This window comes from Amblyomma maculatum, chromosome 1, assembly GCF_055883805.1.
Source record: "Amblyomma maculatum isolate TAMU_Amacu chromosome 1, ASM5588380v1, whole genome shotgun sequence".
Classification (NCBI taxonomy): domain Eukaryota; kingdom Metazoa; phylum Arthropoda; class Arachnida; order Ixodida; family Ixodidae; genus Amblyomma; species Amblyomma maculatum.
Window position 1 is genome coordinate 116,991,008 of NC_139344.1, and position 17,762 is coordinate 117,008,769.

A 17,762-nucleotide genomic window follows, 5' to 3' on the forward strand; every position below is an offset into this window, starting at 1 on the left:
TTTGTGTTTTTTTTTTTTTTTTTGCCATTTACTCTGGCAATGGGGCTGCTGACGATTGTTAGCGCCAAAACTGGTGGTTTAGAAAGCATTTCTAAAAAAAAAAAAGAATAGAAAAACATGACTGAGTGATTTTCCCATAAACGCTGAAGGCTATGAATTGCAGTGCACCTTCAGTGTACAATTTCTTGTGCACAACTTCTAATATGTTTTACGTTTGTGGTCCAAGCGTGGTGGTGGCTTGCTGTTGCTGTTTGTTATTGCATCTTCATTTCTCATTGTACTTTCAGAGTCTACGCACATGGTGAAAGAACACGTGCCCATGGTGCAAATAGACTGTGAAGTCATGAGCACCAAGATTGTTTATGTCAAGGAATCGGTCATTCCACCCCACTTGAGACAGCCGCACCCGCGGAACACAACCCAGGCAAAGGCTGCTGGTACTAGTAGGCTGAGTGATGCCCAACTGCAAACCGAGACAAGGCCAGGACCAGATTCCAACCGTCGTAATGTCTCCCAGCATGGAACGGCCCAGCAGCCGCCACTGCTGCGAAACCACACACGATGGAATGGCCAGTAGCAGCAACCGCCTTCTTTGTAGTGGTAGTTAGCATCTAACTTATTCCTGCTGGTTTTGATAATGGTTATGCTCAAGGAAAACATTGCAGCCTCTCTTGCCTAGTGCACTTGAATATAGAAAGGAAGTGCACCACTTGTTAACTGTGCATTAGTGGAAGGGTATTGCAGAGTATAACTTTTGAGCTCTGACAAATGCCTGCCGGTGTGCTTTTTGCCTTGTGTGTTTCTACAAGCCTGTTTTGTGTAGTGTGCAAAGGGCTGATGGGCAGGGCTGTGTGCTGTGCACTTTTTTTTCATTCATAGCATTTGTTTCAGGTGTTTTTGTAGTTTGTCATTGTCAATGACTAAATGCAGAAGCGCAATTATAGGGCAGTTGAGAAAATATTGCAGGGCTCGTGTAAACAAAAAAGTAACAACTTCAGCACCTGCGTACAGTGCAGGCAGGCATAGGTTGACAGTCTTTGCCATTTTTTTTTTCTATAGTAGCAATTATGATACTGTGTTAATTTGTTGCCATACTGCTAAGGCTAGTGCTTAAGAATGCACAATGCCTTGCAGTGTGAACATGGTAACAGCTTATTTTAGGATCATAGGATGTAATTTGCCCTTGGCACTCGGTGATAGATAGTGCTAATTTACTTTAGAACCCCCTGTGGTATTTCGCTGAGCATTTATTGTGGCTAAGTTTGTCTCAATCATCATGCTCACCACAGTTTGAGGTGAGTGCGATGACCAATAGAAGAGCGATTTTTCATGTACAACTCTTCTCTGATCACTTATTTCTTGTGTAAGGTTACATATTAAAAGTTATATTTTGTCCAGAATTTTGATTATTACATGCCATATTTAGTGCAATACTTTAATCAGGCCATATACAGTGTGAGACTGTGCGCAAAGGGTAAGAATTACTATCAAATGTAGCTCACTGTGGCAAAGATAGCTCATTAAAGGAACCTAATCCTTGTTTTCATCCTTTAATTGCAGTGTATGGTTATAAATTTCTGTTGCCTGTTGTCTCACTTGTGCTTTCTTTTTATTCCATTGGCTAATGGTGGCAAACTATGAATCCTGTGGCAAATTTTTGTTCCTTTGCATTGATATGCAAACCTTCATGTGAGTTGCAGTCTGGTAGCATACTGATCATACCATAGCTACTGGTTCTCAGAATCACGAAATTGGGTTTTTGTATCCCCTGCATGTTGTTTATTACGTACTACATGTTTGGGAGTATTTGAACTGTGCACCTTGATCACATTCCAGAATTTTTTTTTTATCTTTTGCTGAATGGAATAACATAGTTATCCCTTTGAGCAATGTAACATACATTTTTGCATTGGGATCGAGCTATTCCCAACTGTGCATTCAAGAACTGCAGGATCACTGTAGTGCCCAGCAGTTACCTGGCAACTACTGTTCATTTTCCTGCAATTGGGCTTCATGCAATTTCTGCTCTAATATCAATACTGAGGCCTCCCAAGGAGAAAAAGTATTGTGAAGAGTGTTGTATATATGTAAATAACTGCAATTTTTATGCCATTTGGGCAATTCTTTACTTTCCCCGGTTTGATGTAATGTGTTGCCTTAAAGGTAGAAAAGTGTCACCTTCTCAGCTCATTTCGTTCTCTTGCACTCAAGAGCACATGAAAGAGCAGTTCTTTGCATAAAGTGAGAGCATATGAATGTGTGGCATTATGACAACGTACCACCTGGTCACTTATAATATGCAGATATATGTAAGCATAGCATTATTTTGACATTTTGGCTAGGCTTGGCCAGGTCTATATAAAAAAATTATCTCTCTCTCTCTCTATAGATATATATATATATAATGATACATCAAAGTGTTAATATAGAAAAACTTTCCTTGACATCATTTTTTCCAGGGTTTTAACGCAGCAATGAAGCAAGAGCAAAAAGTAAAAAGTATACTCCCGTTTGGCAAACTTTGGCTTCTGTGAAGCTGCAAAAATTGTCAAGCCTAATGTATTGAAAACCATGATAATTTACTAAATGTTCATTGCCCATTGTGTGTTTGTTATGCTTGCTGAAATTTTAATGTTATGTAGGCAGCAGCATTGCATCTCAATAACATATTTAAGTGTAGTTATGTCTTATGCCAATCAGTTTTAAGGCATAATAAGACCTTAAGTCTTGCATCTCATTCCACATCATTCATTTATGCATGTGCATTCATGCATACATAGCGCATATGTGCAGCAGATAGTGGATTTGTAAAAAAAGAATTACATAATTGATTCCTCACTACATGATCTGCTTGCATTCTTGCCTAGCACTCGGTAGATCTGCTTATAGGATTTGTTGATTTAAGAGTGTTTGACAAAGAACAACAGTGCATTATTATTTTGCACTCGCTCTTTGTAAGGTCAGTGAAATAAATTTCTGGCCCTGTTTGTTTTTCTGTGTGTGTTTTTGTCATTTAATTGCAGATGACTGGAGCTGTAAGGAGCATAACTTGCTGCTAGATTCCTGTGCGTTTATGCTCTTGAGATTGTGCTGAATGCAAACTTTCAAGTTGGTGTCTTTTTCTGTTCACATTCTGCCATGTGCTTGCTGTGCATACTTTTTCTACTCTGGTATTTATATTTTTTCATGCAATTTTCTTGTGTGTGCATTTGTGTGCAATGCCGCTTCCTAGTCTTGTGCTGTATGAAGCCTTTCTACACACAAAATAAAGCTGTGTACCTTAGTACATGTGGATTCTCATTTATGCTTGTAAACTTAAGGTATGGTGGAAGTTGTTGTGTGAGATGGAGATTAGTGGCAGTGAATGAAAAGGTTCTCTTGAGCAGCCATCCATGGTCTTGACCTTCATCTCTCACAGTTGTATTCTGGTTGTTAAGACCCTTTAAGGGGAATGGTAGGCCAACTTTTGAATCTGCTTGTTTGGCAGTTTTTGTTCCATTGAAAACTGAAAATATACACTTTGCTTAATTTTTGTGATTGTCATAACTTAAAAATTTTACTTAAGAATGCTGAAGCATCTATTTCAAAATAAATTTACGAATATTCCTCTTCTAAGGAGTGTTTTTAAAGGCGCACTGAAAGGGTGCTCACTGAGGGTAAAGAAAGCCTATGGTTTTGATAAATATGCAATCTCCTATCCTCCTCCCTCAAAAATTCTATCATGTAGCATCTGAGATACTGGTGATTAAAAACAGCCTCCAACCTATTGCTCTCAGCTTGCACATCTAGATAAGAACAAAATATAAAAAGAACTGACAAACGCCGTATTCCACGCTCAGATGCATCACTCAGCCAATCTGGCTCTGTTGTCCAATCTTTTTTTTGGTCTCTGCTCTCGCACCACTTCACGGCTGAGGAATGAGGTGAAAGGGAGCCAAATGCTCCGTTACCAGTGACAGCTGTTTGCCAGCGACATCACACATGCCTTGGGAGATTTGAAGGCAGAATTCAATCGAGAGCCCAGCTCCGGTGGTCACCGTGAGGCACAGGAATGAGTTTTAAAAAATGGTTTGCAAATGTTTGTTTCATTTCTGAGGACTTGTATTTGGCATGCACGCTCAATGGTATTTCCTCTATAGTCTGATACTGCAAGCTTGCAATAACCGGTGCACACAATTTTTACACGACAGGAAGCAGTCCGCTGTTAAGGCTTTTTTGGTTGCTTAAATAAAAAGATAGCCATCAGGCCAAATTACAAGTTCTAGAGTTTCAGTGCCTCTGGGTTGTTTGGTATACTCAAATATAAACTGATTTTGTGCACTGTTCAGTGGAGTAATACATGCGGCACATACCACTGCCCAATGTTAAGCAACTGCTATACACAGTATAGCAGTTGCTTAACATTGGAGATGGAGCTTTTTTAACCCCCATATCCATGTCCCTTTAAATTACAGCAATGAAACTCTTCCGTATTTCCCAGAATGCGGGCTTTCTTCTGCAGTGGTGGAACTGCTATGCCACTTGCGCCGAACTACGCCAAATCAGAAATCCTGCTACATGCTGCTACAAAATCTATTTTCTGCCTACTTCTGTGCCACGGCTGTGCCAAAAGTTGCTGAATAACTCTGCCGATAGCGAGACCGTTAATAAAAAGGACATGCATTTAACACGAACACAGACATAGATGAGACAGGACGAGCTTGTCCTGTCTTCATCTATGTCTGTGTCCGTGTTAAATGCGCTAGTCTTTTTATTAATGATGACACACCAACTAGCCCGGCTTTCTGCCTTGACAGCAAGACCTAACTGTCGCGAAACCAAAACTGACATCTGCTGGCAACACTGTTCAAGGCGGAAGAATATTTTTGCAGGTCCTAGGCAAACAATCACGTGACACAAAATTGATGTTTGTCTACGCCACTTCTGCATTTCCTGCTGATGTTTCTTTTTGTTTTTTTTTTATGCGCAGGAAAGGTGAAAGGAGAGGCTGGCAGGCTGGCCGCTCATTTGTGTGTGTGTGCGCTTGCGTGCACGTGCGCGTGCGTGCGTGCATGTGCGCGTGCATGTGTGTGCGTGTGCGTGCACGCGTACCAGTGAGGTGGGCTGCGAGGGCCTGAGTAGCAGCGGAGGAAGCGTTAAGGATATGACTGCTTCTGTGCACGCGCATTGAACTCTGTTGGCCGCTTTTGTACCTTAAGTTCAACCCATTATGTGGAACAGCTTGTATAATTTCGCAGCTTAACTCATACGCAGGTACTCAATATATTTGCAGCCCCGCATATGGTCAGTAGGTACCCTTGGATGTTTTTATTACAATGAGAAAAGCATACGCACAATCCCTGCATTGTGCTGCGAAGAAGCAGACTCAAGACTCGGAGTCCCTGCGTCGCTTTGATTAACTAGCCACCCACCAAACCACCGGAAGAAAAAGAACAAAAACAAAGGTTACAAACGCACGGAATCGGCGCTCACTCTACATCCCCGCACATCGTACCTTTTGACTGAGTAGCGCCAGCAGCGCGCCTCTGTCGAGGGGAAAAAAAAATCTCCACCCCCCCAGGACCAGCAAAAATATTCTCCCCTGTTTTCTCTCCAATCAGCACGGGTCTTGAAGGAGAAAGGCGCCTCGATGTTACCCTGATCAGAGTCCTTCAATGCTTTAAAGTACAGGATAAGGGCACCCAGAAGAGGTCAGAATCAGGAAAGTGTACAGGAAGGCTGGGCAGGAATATGAGCACCAATGCTGAGAATTTTTTCAAAAGGCATCGTCTAAAATTTTTGCAGACGTTGAGAGTGGAGAAGCCCTTCTCAAGAATGGATAGGAAAGGCTCGCAGCGGCACTGTCCAAGCTGGAGTCATCAAGGCAAAAGAAGAAATAGTGCCTTAAAGTTGCAGTTTTAAAAAGCGACAGTTCTGAATTTTTATATTATTATTTTATTATTATTATTATTATTATTATTATTATTATTATTATTATTATTATTATTATTATTATTATTATTATTATTATTACGATATGCTTCATCCCTCAGAACTGACGCAAAATTGCAGTGGCCCCTAATTTGGACATCTATTATCAAAACGCCCGAGGTCTTCGGACTAAGGGATCTGAATTTTTTTCTAACGTTTTGTCCTGTTGTTATACCGCTGTTGCGGTTACCGAAACCTGGCTGTCAAGTGATATTCCTTCCAATGAATTCTTTCCAAATAATTACTCTGTTTTTCGTAGCGACTGCCCTGAAACAGGACCAAAACAAAGAGGAGGTGAAGTGCTCATTGCTATTGACAGTTTTGTGAAGTGTGTTCGACGTTCCGATCTGGAAGCTGTTGAAGAATGTGTGTGGCTTGAGCTCAATTTAAATCGACATAAAATCTTTTACTTGCAGCTTTCTACATTCCTCCGAATCTTCCTCCTCCAGCCTATGATGATGTTCTGCTCTCAATCGAAAATGTTATAACCTGTCATCGCAAACACAAACTTCTTATTTTAGGCGATTTTAATACTCCTGGCATCAACTGGAACTCATTTATTTCTTCTCACAACAATCATTACATATTAAGTAAGTGTAACGCTCTACTTTATTTTATAGCCTTTAACTCTTTGCAGCAACACAATTTCATTGAAAACTGCTGTGGTAATATTCTTGACATCTGTCTATCGAATTTTGAAAGTGTTCGAGTCTAGAGTTCAGACATACCGCTGACTCACTGTGACTAATTTCACCCTCCACTTCTAGTTACTACTGCAGTCTCTGCCTCACCTTCTACTAATTCAGATCGGGTGAGGAATTTGCCCCGTTTCGCGTATGCACGTGGTGATTATGTCGGTCTTTTCAATTTCTTCTCTTCCGTCGACTGGTTCCTTTTAAATGACATTAATGATTCTGACGGACAAGTCAGTCGCTTTACAGAAATAGTTCTTGATGGTATGCGTCGGTACATACCTTTGCATACTCCTATGCGTAGGAAGTTCCCTTCCTAGTTTTCAAGGAAACTAATAACGGCGTTAAAACTCAAGGAACGGGCCCATCGTAAAGCAAAACGCCCTGGGTTTCACAATTGGGCAGATGAGTTTCGCCGTGTGCGTTCTCTTTGCAAGCGCTTATACAAGTGGGACTACGACTCCTATCTTGAGTTTTTAGAGAGGAGTGCCTCAAATCGTCCTAGTCAGTTCTGGCGTTACGTTCGCAAGCGTTCCATTAAATCAGATTTGAGTATCAGCTTAGTTGACTCTCAGGGTTCGGAAATTCGGGATGTTGCCGACAGTTTTGCCCAACATTTTTCCTCCGTTTACAGACATCCACATTGTGATTCCATTTGCCTCCCATCTGGTGCACTATCTAATTCCATTCTTTTTGACGAGGAGTTGGTAACTGAGAGTCTTAAGCCTCTGAGACCATCTTTGTCTCCTGGAACTGATGGCATTCCAGCTGCCATAATAAAAGCCTTCAGTTATATCTTTGTACCAGTACTGACTGCCATATCTAATAACTGTTTAAAAAATGCTGCCTTTCCTCACGTGTGGAAAATGGCACGCGTGTTTCCTGTCTTCAAGTCTGGAAACAAATCTGATGTTTCCAATTATCGTCCGATTTCTCTTCTATGTGCAACCTTTAAGCTTTTCGAATTAGCTTTGCACAACGTACTTTCCTTCCATCTCAAACATATCATACTACCGAATCAACATGGCTTCATGTCGGGTCGCTCTACTTCTACCAACCTAGTCACGTTTATGACGTATGCCTCTGCAGCAGTCCTTCAGAGGGGTCAGGTTGACACTGTGTACTGTGATATGAGAAAAGCTTTCGACGTTGTTACTCACTCACTACTTCTTGAAAAACTTCTACTCTCTGGCGTTGAAGTCTCACTCGTAGCCCTCCTACGTAACTATCTCCTTGATCATTTCTGCTTTGTTAGTGTCAATGGACAGACCTCTTTCGTTTACCATGCAACCAGTAGAGTTCCTCAGGGTTCTGTACTAGGCCCGCTTCTCTTCTCCGTTTTTATTAACGATGTTTCCTCGGCGATCAAGAACTCCTCGTTTCTTCTTTATGCTGATGATATAAAAATTTTCGAGGTAATACATTCTTTTCAAGATTGCTTGTTGTTGCAATCGAACATATCTGCTTTTTCTGATTGGTGTGCGAAGAATCGACTTACCCTCAATTCTTCCAAACTAGGGTTGTCTTCTTTACTCGTAAAACACATAGCTTTCTCTACCATTATTCTGTGAATTCTGTGCTGTTGGACAGTGTTGATGAAATTAATGACCTTGGTGTACTTTTTGACCACACCCTCAGCTTCTCCTCTTATACTAAGCGCATTACTCAGCTGGCTATGCGCACACTCTGATTTGTTTGCAGACTTTCGGGAGAGTTCCGTACTCCATTTCCGTTCTTAAAACTGTACCTGTCCATATGCTTGCCACTCTTGGAGTATGCGTCGGTTGTTTGGAATGGCACTTGCAAATCGAACTTGGACAAGGTTGACAGAGTACAAAAAAAAATTTACGGATATTTAATTATCGCTCGGTTTGGGGTGCGACCTGATGCCGGTGAACACCTCCGGCAACGCACTCCCTCACCAGAGCAGGAGTTGGCCACCCTGGTGCAGTAATTGGCCACAACCTCCTATGATAAGCTCCATAAAACCCCAGCCGTCAGTCACCAGCGGTTGCGGAACAACTGACCACGGCGGCGGTCAGACCTGTGACTCAGCAGGGGGTGCTAAGAAAGCCTGGCTCCGCTGGACAGGCCGCCATTGGAAACTGACCCTGGCAACGTTTAATGCTAGAACCCTAGCTAGTGAAGCTAGTTTAGCAGTGCTGTTAGAGGAACTAGAGGGCATGAAATGGGATGTGATAGGGCTTAGTGAGGTTAGGAGGCCGAATGAGGCATATACGTTACCGAAGGATGGGCATGTACTGTGTTATCGAGGTTTACCAGAGAGGCGACAACTAGGAGTAGGTTTCCTTGGCAATAAGTATATAGCGGGTAATATAGATGAATTTTATAGTATTAATGAGAGGATTGCAGGCATCATAATTAGGCTTAATAAGCGGTATAAACTGAAGGTTGTACAGGCCTATGCACCTACATGTAGTTATGATGACCAGGCAGTTGAAAGCTTCTATGAAGATGTAGAATCGGCAATGCGAAAAGTAAAGACGCAGTATACTGTACTAATGGGCGACTTCAATGCCAAGGTAGGGAAAAAGCAGGCAGGAGATAAGGCAGTAGGTGACTATGGCATTGGTTCTAGGAATAGCAGGGGGGAGTTACTAGTTGAGTTTGCAGAGCGCAATAACTTACGAATCATGAATACCTTCTTCAGCAAACGGAAGAACCGGAAATGGACATGGAAAAGTCCTAACGGAGAGACTAAAAATGAAATCGACTTCATAATGTGTTCAACCCCCACCATTGTGCAGGGTGTAGAGTTAATCGGGAAAGTGCAATGTAGTGACCACAGGATGGTGAGGTCCTGAATTAGCCTAAATCTGAAGAAGGAACGCAACATATTAGTAAGAAAGAAACCCATCAACGAATTAGCGGTGAGGGGGAGGGCAGAAGAGTTCAGGATCTCGCTACAGAATAGGTATTCAGCTCTAACTGAGGATGGCGACATTACCCTAGAGGCAAGGAACAATAATTTCAGAGATATCATTACTGAGTGCGCGGTAGAAGTAGGCGGTAGGATAGTTAGAGAGGATACCGGTAAGCTGTCTAAGGATACGAAAGATTTGATTAAGAAATGCCAGAGTATGAAAGCTTCCAATCCAACAGACCAGATTGAATTGGCCGAGATATCAAAGCTAATCAATAAGCGTAAGGTGGTCGATATAAAGAAGTATAACATGGAGAAAATTGAGCATGCTGTAAAGAACGGGGGAAGCCTTAAAGCGGTAAAGAAGAAATTGAGCATAGGCAAAAACCAGATGTATGCGATAAGGGACAATACGGGCAACGTCATCACTAATATGGACAAGATAGTCAAAGTAGCCGAGGAGTTCTATACAGATCTCTACAGTAGCCAAAATAGTAGTCAGGACCGAAATGAGATTGGCGGTAGGGAAAAATAGTCAGATGTTCCACCAGTGACGAAGGACGAGGTCAAGAAAGCACTAGAAACTATGAAAAGGGGTAAATCAGCTGGAGAGGATCAGATAACTACAGATTTGCTGAAGGACGGGGGGGGATATCGTGCTAGAAAAACTGGCCACCCTGTATACGCAGTGCCTGATGTCATCGACGGTACCGGAACCATGGAGGAATGCAAACATTATCCTCATTCACAAGAAAGGGGACTCTAAGGACCTTAAAAATTACAGACCAATCAGCTTACTGTCTGTTACGTATAAGGTATTTACTAAGGTAATCGCTAATAGAATCAGGACAACCTTAGACTGCAATCAAGCAAAGGATCAAGCAGGGTTTCGGAAACGGTACTCTACTATCGATCATATCCATACCATCAATCAGGTGATAGAAAAATGCTCGGAATATAACCAGCCCTGATACATAGCATTCGTTGATTACGAAAAAGCATTTGACTCAGTTGAAACCTCGGCGGTGATGCAGGCATTGCGAAATCAGGGGGTAGACGAGCCATACGTGAAAGTGCTGGAAGATATATATAGTGGCTGCACAGCAACCATAGTTCTGTATAAAGAAAGTAACAAAATTCCCATAAAGAGAGGTGTTAGGCAAGGAGCCACAATCTCCCCAGTACTATTCACAGCTTGTTTAGAGGAAGTATCCAGAGACTTGGAATTGGAGCAATTAGGGATAAGGGTAGATGGAGAATACCTCAGTAATCTGCGATTTGCTGATGACATTGCCTTGCTAAGCAACTCGGGGGATGAACTGCAAATAATGATTGATGACCTAGACAGGAAAAGTAGAAAGGTAGGCTTGAAAATCAATATGCAGAAGACTAAGGTAATGTTCAACAGCCTCGGGAAGGAACAGAAGTTTACATTAGGCAGCGAAATACTGGAAGTAGTAGTACTTAGGACAGGTAGTAACCGCAGATCCGGACCATGAAAAGGAAAACAAGAAGAATAAGATTGGGATGGAGCACATTTGGCAAGCACTCGCAGATTATGACTAGCAGCTTACCGGTATCGCTCAAGAGGAAAGTATACAACAGTTGCATATTGCCTGTACCCGCCTATGGGGCTGAAACGTGGAGGCTAACCAAGAGAGTTCTACTGAAGTTGAGGACAACCCAGAGGGCTATGGAACGAAAAATGGTAGGGGTAACATTAAGAGATAGAAAGCGTGCAGAGTGAGTCAGAGAAATAACTCAAGTTACCGACATTCTAGTGGAAATTAAGAACAAATGGACATGGGCGGGACATGTATTGCGAAGAGAGGATAACCGATGGTCGCTGAGGGTAACAAACTGGATTCCAAGGGAAGGAAAGCGTAGCAGCGGGCAGCAGAAAGTTAGGTGGGCAGACGGGATTAAGAAATTCGCACAAGTGGATGCAGCTAGCACAGAACCGGGTTAAGTGGAGAAATATGGGAGAGGCCTTCGCCCTGCAGTGGGTATAATCAGGCTGATGATGATGATGATGAATTATCGCTTTCCTTGCGCAACTTCCTCCTCTCACTCCACCAGGAGCGCCCATTTGAATCTTCCTTCTCGTCACTGCCGTCGTATCAGAGTTGATATCATTTTTCTGTACAAACTCCTTCATGGCCACTATATGTGCCCTCAGCTCTTAGAGTACATCCTACTGCACGTTGCGCGAAAGAGCAGGAGGGAATTCAGACCATTTCAAGTTTCTCCGTCTATTCATTCCCATTCCCCTCTGAACAGAATGCAGTAATTATTTAACTCTTTGTCCTCACCTTGACATCTTCCAAAACTTGCTCTGTTCATTTATATTGGATGTTCATAGCGTTATATATATTCTAAATAGTACTTTATCACATATAACTCCCACTTTCTAGCCTAAAATATTGTATTTACTTCACTTTTTGCTTTTTCTCCTGCTCAATGCTGTCTGTATCTTGAACTGCTTTTTATCCATTTCTTACTTATATTTCAACTTTAAACTTCATATTCAAATCTTACTGTCCCGTGTTCAATTCTATTTCTTTATTGCATTATTCTGTATTTCTAGCCTGTGTTTTATGTACCACGCACTTGTTGCGCCTGGAATTGTTATATATTTTATGTATATTTTTTGTATATTTTATGTATTTCTATATTACTATAATCAGTGTCAGTTATTTGTTGTTTTTTTCTCTCTATCTACCTTTTTTTTTTTTTTCGTGATGTGCTCAACAATTCTCTGACTGTGTATATAAGTGATGCTACTCATTGATTGCTTTCTTTCCGTGATACTTTTTGTCTCAATTTCATTTCATGTGTTATTTATTTCTTCTTTGTGTTCTCTGTGTGTGTGTAAACATGTTTGTGCATTTTCAATTTTGTTTCTTTTTTTTTATTTGTGCTGCAGCACGAAGACCACATGGCTGTTCTTGCGCACATTAAATAAAGATTGATTGATTATTATTATATTTATTTATTTTATATTTATATTATATTTATTGTATTATTATATTATTATTATTATTATTATTATTATTATTATTATTATTATTATTATTATTATTATTATTATTATTTTATTATTATTCTGAGTTTTTATATTAAGACAGCTGGCTACTTCTTTCCATGGCTACAGTGTTTATAGTGTAGTTGCATATCTCCATTATGCCTTCCCTCTGAATTAAAACGACTTTGTTTTTAGCAAAATCTTCTGTTAGCTTAATTTGGGGCCTTTTAAGGAAAGAACTGCACATCAGACTGCATTTGAGCATGAAGTGTGTTTTTGCATGGCTATAGTCGTTCTAAACATCTGAGCAATTGGTTCCAGAAATAAAACAAGCCTTCTTTATTTAACCATCTGGAGAATTGAAATTTTGCTACAGAAGCTCAAATATTGGCTGCAAAATGCCATTTTTCTTATTACAAACTGCGATTTCTTCTGCTACAAAAGACGCTACAAGAAGCCAGTTGCCAATTCCACCACTGTTTCTGACCCTATTATAATTGTTACTTTGGAAATAAATGTTTGTTTTTTCAGGTAGTGTAAAAATTGAAGTACTTATTTTCAAGTTTATTTTTGCATAAAAATTCTCCATCCAAATAAAATTTTTCTATTTCAGTATAGTTCCAGGCATGCAGTAAAATGCTGCAAAAAATTCTGAATAATGTTGTAGAACTTATGCGACTTTCAGAAGACCACGTGAAACCATTGTATGTATCGTGGTATGTATAACCAGCGTCCTACCGGACTTGAGCCAAAGGTAAAAAAAAAACAAACAAAAAATGTAGGTAGGCCAGCGGAACAGTTTTCATACAGCTGTCAGCCACCTTATGCACCACAGGCAATTTTTGATGCGAAAGCTTCACTGTGCCATCTAAAACCAAGGTCGCCGCGCCGAGCCGGAGTCGCTACTGCGCATGCGCCGTAACAGCACCAATCCAGTTGTGGTGACAGGTGTTCCGCCTTTGCGCTTGCTGCAGAGTAGGAGGGTAGCAGCATCCCAGCAGATGTGCGTGTCAGCGCGGAGAGAAGGGTAGATTCCGCACTGCGCATGTGCGCGCTGACACGGAGACCCGAAGCTGAGTGAAACAATAAGGCGTTTGCCGGCATCGCATGCGCAGGGCAATAAAGGGGATTCTGCCTAGAACGCAGGTGAACTTTGATGGGTTCAACGGAATTGCGCCCGAAACTTGCCATATCCGTGTAGGTACTTTTCAGTCCAAACGTTCAAGCAGCGCTTGCAGCCGTGGTCGATCTGGCGCTCTCGCGGTCTGCTCGTACACTCTCTTCGCCGTGCGACGTTCCTATGGGCCCACGTGCTGCCTTCCGCAACCTACATGACAGTCAAGAACTGTTAGTGGAGTGTTTCTTGAAGGAATATGTGTGAAAAAAAAAAAAAAAAGTATGTAATTGTATGTAATGTAATATGCATGTTTTACTTGCCTCAGTCTATCGAAAAGGTGAAACAGCTGATGAGCTGAGCTCAAATTTCGCATTAGGAAGTAACGTAATCATCGGCAAATCTTTTAGATCGGGTCCGTTCGACGTACCTTTAGCCACAGCCTTTAGTTTTTCTCTCGTCAGTTCCGTGTTTGCGCGAGCGATCGTCATGCTGGTTGTTATCGGCCCCTTGTTTATCACTACCTTTCCTTTTCACCTTGTATGTCCCCCAGAAATGAAATTCACTTGGAAGTCGACGCTTGTGTCACGTTGTGTTCCCTTGTGTCTTGTTGCATGCATTTGCGCTGTTACTTATTTAATCCTCGCCCAGTTTCCTCTATGACGCCATATTCCTTTGTGCCATGAGGCAAAAAAAAAAATAAAAAAAAAATAAAGGTTGGGAGCTCTCGTTTTACAAAATTTGTAGCACGAACTTGTACTTTGTGAATCTCGCGCCACGAATTCCTACCATGGCGCTACTACTAGCGCTACTAGTGACCATCTTTGCCAACGTTAATCTTTGCCATGTCTTTGCAATAGCGTAACATTTTACGAGCCCATTGCGTATATATTTTTAAAAACAAAGTTTACAGTTATAATTCTCAGATATGCGCGTTCAATATTTATTCCCTAAATTAATGTCTGTGGTATGGTGGCTAGAAGGGGGAGGTGACGCCAACGGCGGACGGAAGCCGCTCCTCCATTTCAAGCCGGGTGTAGGTGGCGCTGTTGGCCGTAGTGCGATGCATGGTACGCGCCGCTCGCCTTGAGCCACGGTACTTGAACATACGCATGCCTACCGTGCGTGCAACGCGTCGGCCTTTCAATGATGTTGCAGGTAATGGTTTAGCTCATTAAACTCTAGTCGAACCTGATTACGGCTGACAGAATTCAATTTTAAGCCGTGGTGGTGCGGTGGTTAGGGCGTTCGACTGTTGTGCCCAAGGATGAGGGATCGCGCATCCCGGCCGCGGCGACCGCTTTTCACTGGAGGCGAAAAGCAAGGCACGCGTGTGCTGTGCGATGTTAGTACAAGTTAAAGAACTCCAGGTGGTCGAAATTCCGTAGTCCTCCACTACGGTGTCTCTCATAGCCCGAGTAATTTTCGCACATGAAACCCAACAAACAAAACAATTAAAAACGATCGGTTGGTACTAAAATACTTCTGGTGTGTAGAATACAGGCGTATCTATCCTTTCAGTTTCAGGAATTAAAGGGTCTTGAATGAGTCCCGTCTGGTCAAGATAGTGCATGTCGAAAGTAGAAGACAGACCAAGAGAATGAGGGTGGAAGGATGTTTCGGCTCCATGCGGTCGCATTTTTTTTTCCCACAACGTTGTTTGCCCCAGGGGATAAAATAATATGTAAGAAGAAAATTAAAAGGGGTAATAAATGAAAGAAAAAAGGTTGGCTGTTCTTTGGTCGATGTTTTCCACCTCCTTCAGTTTCAAGAATACGAAGTATCAGCATTACTCCTAAAAAATGTGATTGGGGATCCAAACAAGCAAAACAAAGCATAGCATAAATTTATTGCACATCGTAGTAATAGCAATGTCAGTTCAGTTCAGTCGTGTCCGACTCTTCGTGACCCTATGGACCATGTCACGCCACGCTTTCCGGTCTCCCACTATCTTCCTAATATCACATAACTTCACCTGCAGCGCCTCGAGGATGCCATCTAACCATCGCGTTCACTGCCTACCCCTTCTCCGGCGACCCTCAACCTTTCCCAACACCAAATCTTTCTCCAGCGACTCCTCTCTTCTCATCAGATGACCAAAGTAGCTCAGCTTTAACTTTAGAATTTGACCCTCCAATGAGCAGTCAGGGTTTATGGTCGACAATATCGACTGAATTGATCTTCTGGCAGTCCAAGGAACTCTCAAAAGTCTCCGCCAGCACCACAACTCAAACGCGTCAAGTCTTCGGCAGTCACAAAATAGCAATGTACTGCACATCATAACATTCAGGGTAATTCAAAATAACAGATACATTTACACATGCTTCTGTGTAATTAGAAGAAAAAAAACATTAAACATTGATTACAAACACTGCATTCATCTCTTGGCACTAAGAAATGGGGAGGCAAGGATATCACTTCCCGCTAAATAAAAACAAATATTACATTCGACCTTGAATAAATATGCAACTTAGAGCACCCTCCTAAGTTTCAGCACGTTCATTCTTCCCTGCTTAGCGTTGCGCTTACAGTTCTTGGCCTTAACATAGAAGTGCTGCCTGGTAAGAACATAAAACTTGATAATTTTGCTTAGGAGGGACATACTGTGATTTTTTTTTTTTTTTGCGCTGGAGTTCATCTGTTCGACGAAGTTAGGCACCCACATTAACATTTAAGCAGCGCAACACATCTTGCCATAAACGAGAGATCACGCTGGCAGCCGCGAACAGAGGAACGCTGCCGCACCGTCCATACACCGCGCGCGAACCTGCACACGCGCGCGATCGCGTGGCTGCATTGGCTGCATCGCCAAGCTGACCGCAGCGCCACCGCAGCCTTCGCGGCAGCGCATGAACCAGAGGATCGCGCTTTCTCGGCGGATACGCCGGCGCTGGCGCCACCTCCAAAACTGGCAGTGTTGCCAATTTAGCTACTTGGTAGCTAGATTTAGCTACTTTTGGACTCAACTAGCTAGTTTAGCTACGAGTAGCTGTTTTAGCTCCTTGCTTCAAATCTAGCTACAAATCTAGCTATTTTGGTGAAATATGGCTTAAATCTGGCTAAATTTCAGAAAATTACTATTCTGACGTGAAAACTCTTCTTATAGACGCTAGACATGATGAAACTGACGTCAGGCACACAGCGCCATCTGGTAGTTTTTAAACAAGACGCAGACCAGACAAAGATATCTTGAGAGAAAGAAGGAAACACCTGAAAAGAGAGAGGAGGATGCAATACAAGGCGCCACTTCGAGGGTGTTGACTGTTGAGACTCGCCGCCTCTGCCTCCATGAAGCACAGTGCTGCCATGGAGCTTCCTCCATGTCTGCCTCAGCGGGAAAAAGAAAAAAATGCTCAAAAGTAAAGAGGCGAGGCGATGCGGCTGATGCGCTGGCGCAGCTTCTGACTGGTGTCGCCTATCGCGCAGCGCTCCGATGAGCATCGAAGTCGCATGTGTGTACACATTCCTATTAAACTCAACGTTCCCTGCGCGGCGAACATACGGCGCCTGGAATCGACTGTCTGATTCGACTCTCTTTGCGGATCATGCGCGGTCGGCGCCGAGCGGATGAAAGAGACCAAGAGGCCCACCGGTCCGAGTTACGCCGAGTCGCGGACTGAAGATATCGCCTGGACAGTCATTAAACCTTTCATAACTCTCCGTTCATAGGCCTCTGTGTACGCGCAAAAAGTAGATAAAAGTCCAGTCTTTGCGTGTTTACAGAGGAGTGATGCATTCGCAGCTCGTCTTTTCTTAGCGCGCAAGCCTTAACGCTTTGTGAAAACTAGGTCTGCCTAAATTATCGGAATCGAAACCTGGGCACATTTATCATTCGTTATTCGTTAGTTAGCACTTGTCATGCGTAGCCGCCTGCAGGAAACCATGCCTTGAAAGCTGTGTTTAATTTTTACAATAATAGGGCTACCAATAAATGTGTTATATATCCAAAATATAAAATAAAAATTCCTGGGAAAAAATCTAGCTACTTTTAGCTCCTTGCTAGATTTTTTAGCTACTTTTAGCGACTTTCACGTTGCCATCTAGCTACTTTTGCTCACCGACATTTGGCAACACTGC

General features: G+C 42.4%; 1 protein-coding gene across 1 annotated transcript in view; it reads left to right on the forward strand.

Annotated features, from left to right (window-relative positions):
* The window catches only part of Atf6 (bZIP_ATF6 domain-containing protein ATf6), an 80,430-nt gene extending 77,144 nt beyond the window's left edge, over positions 1-3,286 (forward strand). The window contains 1 exon segment of the mRNA XM_084588856.1: positions 288-3,286. Within this exon segment, the coding sequence (XP_084444982.1) occupies positions 288-577 (290 nt within the window). The 3' untranslated portion in view covers positions 578-3,286.
* The last annotated feature ends 14,476 nt before the right edge of the window (positions 3,287-17,762 follow it).